Consider the following 8,025-nt stretch of genomic DNA (forward strand, 5'->3'; position numbering starts at 1 on the left):
TTTACAAGTGAAAGAGCAAGCAAAGGTTGTGAGACTTGTGTTTAACATCCTTCTGAGCAGCAGCTTTCCGCTTTCCGGTAAGACCAAGAAACCACTCGTGGGCTTGCCCCTGTGACTCCTGCGCTGACCATAAGGAGCCCAAAAGCTTTGCAGGGCTTCATTTGCTATGAAACTCTCACAGGAGGCTGAACTGGGAATAATGCTCATCAGCAGTGCCCAGCACCAAATGAACACAAACAAAACAACAAGCAACAGCAAAGAAAAAAAAAAGCGGAATCTCTAGTGAAACTTCTCATTTCCTGTCCCTGAAGAGAGAGGCCGGGCTAGCTGCTTCTCACACTGTTTTAAGAGCTGTAAATCCAACATCCACCCAGCTTTCAGCCAACCTAGGGTGGGAGAAGAGGGGAGGGATGGGGGGGAGGAACAAACGAGGACAAGGACGCGGAGGGAACACCCCGTGTCCCATCCCCTTTCCTTCCTCTGGTCAGTGTCATTCCTATGCAGATAACGGACCAAACGCCCTCCTCTTCCTAAAGTCCTCTGCTGATGTCCCCGGTTCCTCTTTCCACAACACACGCGAAGGGCAGACTAAAGACAGAACGCCCCCCACCCCACCCCAGCCCGCATCCAATCTCAGAGAAGAGCTGGACCCAATTCCCTGACACACACACACAAGTTGGTGAAGGGCACTCTAAGACAACTTCTCTCTTCCCAAGTCACAGGGGGCACCTAGGAGATCCTGACACCACCTTGGGGACGCGAGGTTGCACAGCTAGAGCCAGGGGCGCTCGGGGAGGAGAGGCCGAGGGGTCCCCGGGCCGCAGGCGGCCGGGCCTGGCAGGGTCCCCCCCCCCCACGCCGGCATTCACACAAAGAAATGCGCGGGACGAGTCACGGGCGCCGCGGGCGGGCGGGGAGGCCGCTTTACCTGGGACATCTGCGGCCTCAGGTTGATCTCCTTCAGGTTGATGGACTGCGCCCGGAGGTTGTTGAGCAGCTGGCAGAGCAAGACCCCATCGCGGAGCGTCTGCGCCAGGTCGAACACCTGCGCCGAGTCCCAGGTCACCCGGTGGTTGGCGGGCAGCACCTTGCAGTGGATGAGCCACTGCGCGCACTGCTTCCACGGCTCCATGCCCGACGGCTCCGGGATCCGCTCCCGTCCCGCCGCGGGTTCTAGGGAGTGGGTGACGCCTAGCGGGGTTGGGCTGCGGCTCCGGGGCTCCGGTCCGCCTCCGTGGAGCGTGCGCCCGGGCCGGGTTGGCGGCGGCGGCCGCGCTCAGGTTCCGACTGGCGGCGAGCCCGGCGCCCCGCGACTGAGCATGCCCAGCGCGCCCGCCGCTCCCCGCGCCGCGAGTCCCCGGAGGCGCGGGTGGGAGCGCGCCAGCCGGCCGGGCCGGGGGGTCGGCGGCCGAGGGCGGGGCCGGGCCGGCCGGGGGGAGGGGGCGGAGCAGAAGTGGGGGCGGGGAGAGCGACCGAGGGGACCCCGCGGCCCCCGCCCACTCCAGAGCCCTCAGACTCAGGGGTTCTTCCTGGGGAAGAAGCGTGTGGCCAGAATGCTGTCGGGCCACGGGCTCCGTCCCGCTCACTCGGGGCCCCCCGCGGCAGTGCATCGTGAAAAGGCTGTCCAATGCGACCGTGCGCGGGGACACTGTCTCCCCGAACTTCAGGATTCTGTTACACTGGAAGCTTCCAAACGGCTTTTAATATTTGATGATACTTAATGTGATTAAAAACTGGTACCCAGAAGAAAAAAAAAAAAAAAGAGGGGAAAACATAGAGGAAGGGGTTCGTTGGAGATGCTTGGGCTCCCCAGAGGAATGGAAGAGCTGCTGGAGAACTTCAGCGCCCAGAAGTTTGAGATCCCCGGGCGGGCTTGGCCCCCAACTGGGCAGTCCACTCACGGCTCCCCCAAGCTAAGTCTCCCCTGCCAGGGAGGAGAAGAGCACAGGCCTGCGGGGGACGTCTGGGGGCCCCCGGGAGGTGTAGGTGACAGTTGAGGCTTTACACACACACACACACACACACACACACACGTCCCTCTGCTGGAGAAAAATAGGCCGGTGACACGGAGACCAGACTGCGCATGCGTCAGTGACTCCTGACCAGGTTGCAGAACCCAGCTCACCTCTACCTTGGGTTTCTTGCTCAGAGGAGGGTGGGGGAAGAAGGGGCTTAATTTGGAGATTCTTTGGGTCAAGTTAAGAAAAATCCCTGGAACTCTTTGGCAGACAGAAGCAGCTCTCAAATTAAGGCTAAACCTTTTAGGAATCAGTAGTCCAACCCTTTTTTATGATATTGCCCTTCAAAACAAAGAGAGAGAGAAAGAGAGAGAGAGAGAGAGAGAGAGAGAGAGAGAGAGAGAGAGAGAGAGAGAGAGAGAGAGAGAGAGAGAGAGAGAGAGGAAGAAGAAGAAGAAGAAGAGGAGAAGAGAAGAGAAGAGAAAGAGAGAGAGAGAGAGAGAGAGAGAGAGAGAGAGAGAGAGAGAGAGAGAGAGAGAGATTTTACCTTAGTCGTGCAAACTACTTGCACTCTGAACTCTTATGGCCGTTTGCCACAATTCTGTGATTATTCTTTAGAATTTTGATGCCCCCTCCTCTCCCAAATAAAAAGGAAAAATCCAGTTGGGGGGGGGACAGGATTTTAGATGATTTTGTAGTTTTATTAGGTCTTTGTGGTTTGGATTTTCTATGATGGGCCCTGTTTATTTTATAAATAGGGCAACATGTTATTTTTCAAAAGATTATACGTGATCCTTTAGGACATGACAGGGATCTTTCTCACTTGGTTTTGGTGGGAAGCCAGCACACTGTTTACACAGCGTTTAACAATAAATTCCCCTGACGAGATTTCCTTTCTTCTCACACACCCTCCCAGTTCCTCTTCTGTCCTATGCAGATTCCATCAATAGCATAGTATTTCCCAGACCATAATTTTTAGCAAGCACAGCAGTCCTCCCCGTTCCCACCTTAATCCAGAGGTTTATTAAAAACCCATAGGGATACCCAAGGCTGAGATGTAGAGTCCTTGACTAGCATGCACAATATTCTAGGTTCCACCCCTAACCCTACAGACAAACACATCTGATACTATGAATAGAACCAAACCTACACTATTTTGTTCCTATGTGTACGTACATACATACATACATACAGTAAAGCTTAACTTACAAATTAGACACATTTAAAGGTAACAAGAGCTAATAATGAAACACAACATAATGACAATACATTATGAAGGAAGTTATTTAACTCTTCTGAGTTGTTTATTTCTGGAATTTTCCGTTTAATATTTGGGCTGCTGTTCACAAGGGTAACTGAAACCACAGCAAAACCATTAAGAAGAGGCAGCTATTGGAAATCTTAACTCTTTACATAACTGTAGAAAAAAACCCAACATATCTGAGTCACAATTCAGTGTTTAATTTCTAGAAATTCAATGGAAAAGAAGTTTCATCAGAAAGGAAGTAAGCAGACTAACACAGATTGTGTTTCAGATAGCACCACATCATCCTTGACTTGTAGAACATTTCCAAAATCCACACTATAATCATTATGTCAGGTGGCAGACCTGGGTTTAGAGTCCAAACTCCATTGGTTTCTAACAACAGAACCTTAGCAAATCTTGTTCCTCTTCAATTTCCACATCTGTAAAATAAGAAAGTATTTTTTACCTCATAAGTATGAAAGGACCAAATGATTCCAAGCCTTGATACCCAAGATGCAGCAGCATGCCCAGAGTTTCCCAGAAATGTAGATTTGGGAGCTCTACCCTTGACTAGATAAATCAGATCCTGAATTTTAATAAGCAGATGTGTTCCCATACAAGTCTGAGAAGCACAGATAGAATGCATAACACATGTGGTGCCTGATACAGTAAGAATTCAATAACCATTACCCAACCAGTAGCTGGAAAGCTCTAGGAATGTTGCTGCATCTTGGGTTGTGAGGTATAGAATCAGAAATGAGCTGGGCAGCAATGGCTTACATCTATAATCTTAGCTACTTGTGTCTCCACATCCAAATACTGTCAGTGCCATGCTAAAGTTAACCATTGCAGCAACTGCCTTAGGCACATCACTAATTCCAGTGTCTTTCTCACTTCTAGGCAGCAGCACTTTGAAGGCAGCATGGTAACTTTCCTCATTTTCCAGAAGCAGCCTTGTCTCTTCTTTCTTAGTCTTCCATTTGTGGGGGGGGGTGGGGGGAAGCTTGCTGGTCCTAGAGCTTGAACTCGGGGCCTGAGTGCTATTCCTATGCTTCTGTACTCAAGGGCTAGCATTCTACTTGAGCCACAGCTGCATTTCCAGTTTGCTGGTGATTAATTGGAGATTCACTAACTTTCCTCCCCAGGCTGGCTTTGAATCTCTATCCTCAGATCTCAGCCTCTTGAGTAGCTAAGATTACAGGCATGAGCCAGTGGCATCCAATCCATACAGAAACATTAAAACCTGCCATCTGGGATTCAGAAACCCAAACTTGTTTTATTCATTTGTTATTTTGTTTCACAAAGAGGCAAATCATGGCTAGAATATGGATTATCAAAGATAAGTCAGCTTGTGAAAGAATTAAAGACACAGAAATATAAATATTGTAGATTGTCGACTGAAATCCAAGCCGCAATCAAATGCAATTTGATTTTATGGAAACATGAAGAATGTTAGCTTTAGGCTTATGTAAATTTGCTACTGAAAAAAAACATAAATCCCAGCTGGACACCTGTGACTCACACTTGTAATACTTGTACTACTTCAGGAGGCTGAGATCTAAGGATCATAGTACAAAGGCAGCCCCAGGCAGAAAAGTCTCCATGACACTCTTAGCTCCAATTAACCTTTAAAAAAATGGAAGCAGAGCTGTGGCTCAAAGTAGCAGAGCACTAGCCCTGAGCAAAATACCCAAACCCTGAGTTTAACCCCCATAACCTGACAAATGAATAAGTAAATCTCAGGACACTGTTGTAAAGATTTGGCCCTTAATCTAATTTGTGGAACATTTACATTTCATCTCCATATTGGTAAAACAAAATGCCAAGGAGAGAATTCTTCATCCTGAGATAGTGAATATTAAAATGGAATGTGAAACAGAAAACTTTTGTGGAGCTCCCATTTCCACAAAATCCAGTTCACATCAACATACCACAATGCCTATGGTAAAATAATTATCTCTTTAAGAACCTGACTGCACAATTACTACCACTGTCCCTGAACCCCTACACCTTTCCATCCTTCAGATCCCTGGGAATGGGGTCTGCACCTAATTCAGACTCTAATTCCAGTGCCAATCACCTAGAAAAGAAGGATGGACAGATAGAAGAAAAAAATAAGATTAACAGGAATGTCAGCCATGTGGCAATGTTATAAAGAGGATAAATACCACTAATCATTTCTACATCTATCCTGTATGCCCCCAAAATGTGCCTGAACATAATAGTATCATATGATGAAGTGGCTTTATGAATAAAAAGAAAGAAAGCTTTTATATGCCACCACCACTAAAAAGTTTATTTTGGTTTATGTGTTTAAAAAGTGAAACCCAGCTGACTGCTGATAGTTCAGGCCAGGAACTAGTAGCTCATGCCTGTAACACTAGCTACTCAGGAGGCCAAGATCTGAGGATTGCAGTTCAAAGCCATCCCAGGTAGGAAAGTCGGCGAGACTCATCTCCAATTAACTGCCAGAAAACTGGAAGTTGAGCTGTGGCTCAAGTGATAGAGCACCAGCCTTGAGCTCAGATACAGCATTCAGTCATTGTCAAGTCCCACAACTGACAGGACAAAAAAAAAGCAGATTGAAATCCATTATGGTACAATTAGAAATTCTGTGTAGAAATAAGAACAAGAACATATTTACTTAAATCAATACCTCCTGCTTGTCGGATAAAGACGACAGTAGAAGCTCTTCATTGAATTTGCAATAATCACTGTTGACTTATATTCTTTATATGTATTGCTCTATTTAATTCTCATAACCTCTCTGAGGTATTATTACTTTATTTTATAGATTAACTAACTACAACTAAGAAAACTGAATTTTGTTTTGTGATAAGGTAGGTACACAGCCAGCAGTGGACCCTAAGCTTCTGAATGACACGATCCACACATTTAACTACCATGCCTTTCTGCCTCCTTTGAGATTTATGTCACTGATCAATCCCCAAGAGTAGACCCCAACCAGGAAGCTGAAAAATGTGTGGTTTTATATGGGGGAAGTCAAAGGCAGGAGAAAGAGAAGATGCAGTTATAAAATTCAATGTACCTCTGAGAAAATGGAAACAGATAACTTGAAGGTATGGTTAGGGTTCAGAGAGATAGGGGAGAATGATGGATGAGGTGACATTGATCAAGATGTATTAAATTCATAAATTGACAAGTTGAATTGAAACCTCTTTGTACAGCTATTTTGAAATAATTTAAAAATTAAAAATAAATAAAATGTTTGTTGTAATATATAGCAAACCCCACTAAGATTGCATTATACACAGCCAGTGTTAAATGGCTTATATCTGTACAAGCTCAAAAATAAAAGCAAAGTTTTGAATTTTATCCCATTTTAAGATGGTTCAAGCACTCTATTGATTCATTTTCTGATGCAGTCCTTTCGATTTGATGTCTTTTGTTTCAGACATGCACGAGATTTGGAAATGCTATGCTTTAGAAAACTTGTCGGTCTCTCCACTCCCTCCCCCCCCCCCCACACAAATCATCAGATCATTACAATATGGGAATAATTCATTTTAAAAAAGAAAAAAGATTGACCAGCTTTTCTAGGAACAGACATGAGAATGCTACGAAGCACCACGATGGAAGCCTCACCTAATGCATCCAGACATGCAAATGTGTACACATGTTTTGCAGGCTGTGTGCATTCCATTTGCAATCTTCATATTAGGTTACCTGGAAAGTCATAAATTGATTGTTAACTAAACAGGGAAATGCAAAAGGGACACTGATTGACCATACTAAAATATACCCTGATCACAATGAAAACATAATAATTTATTCTTCAAATTGCATTATTTCATTTTGACTCTATTGTCAAAGCTTTTCTTACATAAATTTCCTAGACTTAGTAAATGACTCCTGTGTTTGGCTAGCTTTCCTTTTCTTATTGCTGACATTTATAAGAAATTAAAATGTTGGTCAATTTAAGTCAGAATACAGCATTATAATGTAAGAAAGTGAAATAAGGCTAAAGAGGGCCACTCTGAGAAAATAATAATTGAAATTATTTAAAGGAAAAATTAAAAATAGTTGAATAAAATAAGATTATTTCCATAGAGAGACAGTATAACATGCTGTTGGAATGTTGGCACACTAAAGAAGAAAAATTATTTCAAAAAATGAGAAATTAAGTGGATACTAGTAGCTCACACATGTAATCCTAGCTATCCAGGAGCATAAGAACCAGATAATCATAATTTGAGGCAAGCAAGACAGACTCCATCTTCAAAGTAACCTGCTAAAACCTAGAGCACAGCTGATCAAGCAAGCCAAGCAAGGTCTTGAGTCTAAACTCCCAATAGTGCCAATGGAAGAAGAGATCATTGTATTTTACCAAAAAAAATCATGTCAAGCCTAATTTACTTACTCTATTTAACAAATGGTTATTTGCTATTTTCTAATGTATAAAAATATACCTCTAAATTTTATGTATGGTTATAGGGTTAAGGTAAGACAGAGTTCCATCTCAAAAGTGTGAGAAACAAGAAGCCACTAAGAATAAAGTTATAGAAAGTGGTGATCTTTTCTATTCTTATATAAAGGAGAATTCTTATACTTAGTGTGAACTGTCTGTTGAAGCTAGAATAGACTTATAAACAAGCACTGATAGTAGGATCATTAGATAGAACTGTGTTTATGCTCTGGTCCAGCACACACGCACACACACACACACACACACACACACACACACACGCGCGTGTGCGCATGCACACAAATATTATCTATGTATGATCTGTCTTTACCTTCAGATTCTCTGCTTGAGTGTGAGTACAGTGATCTCATACTCTGCAGATAAATTGGAGGAAA

The 8,025-nt window shown here is 44.3% G+C and overlaps 1 protein-coding gene across 2 annotated transcripts in view; it reads right to left on the bottom strand.

Moving 5' to 3' along the window:
* Vav3 (vav guanine nucleotide exchange factor 3) overlaps positions 1 to 1,163 on the bottom strand; it is a 337,639-nt gene extending 336,476 nt beyond the window's left edge. For both annotated transcript variants that reach the window (XM_090334297.1, XM_090334298.1), the window contains exon 1: positions 929 to 1,163. In XM_090334297.1, coding sequence (XP_090190423.1) covers positions 929 to 1,132 — 204 coding nt within the window. In that variant the 5' untranslated portion in view covers positions 1,133 to 1,163. The remainder of the gene's footprint in view (positions 1 to 928) is intronic.
* Positions 1,164 to 8,025: the final 6,862 nt, after the last annotated feature.

This window comes from Megascapheus bottae, chromosome 6, assembly GCF_031878675.1.
Source record: "Megascapheus bottae isolate mThoBot1 chromosome 6, mThoBot2.hap1, whole genome shotgun sequence".
In the NCBI taxonomy this organism is placed as follows: Eukaryota; Metazoa; Chordata; class Mammalia; order Rodentia; family Geomyidae; genus Megascapheus; species Megascapheus bottae.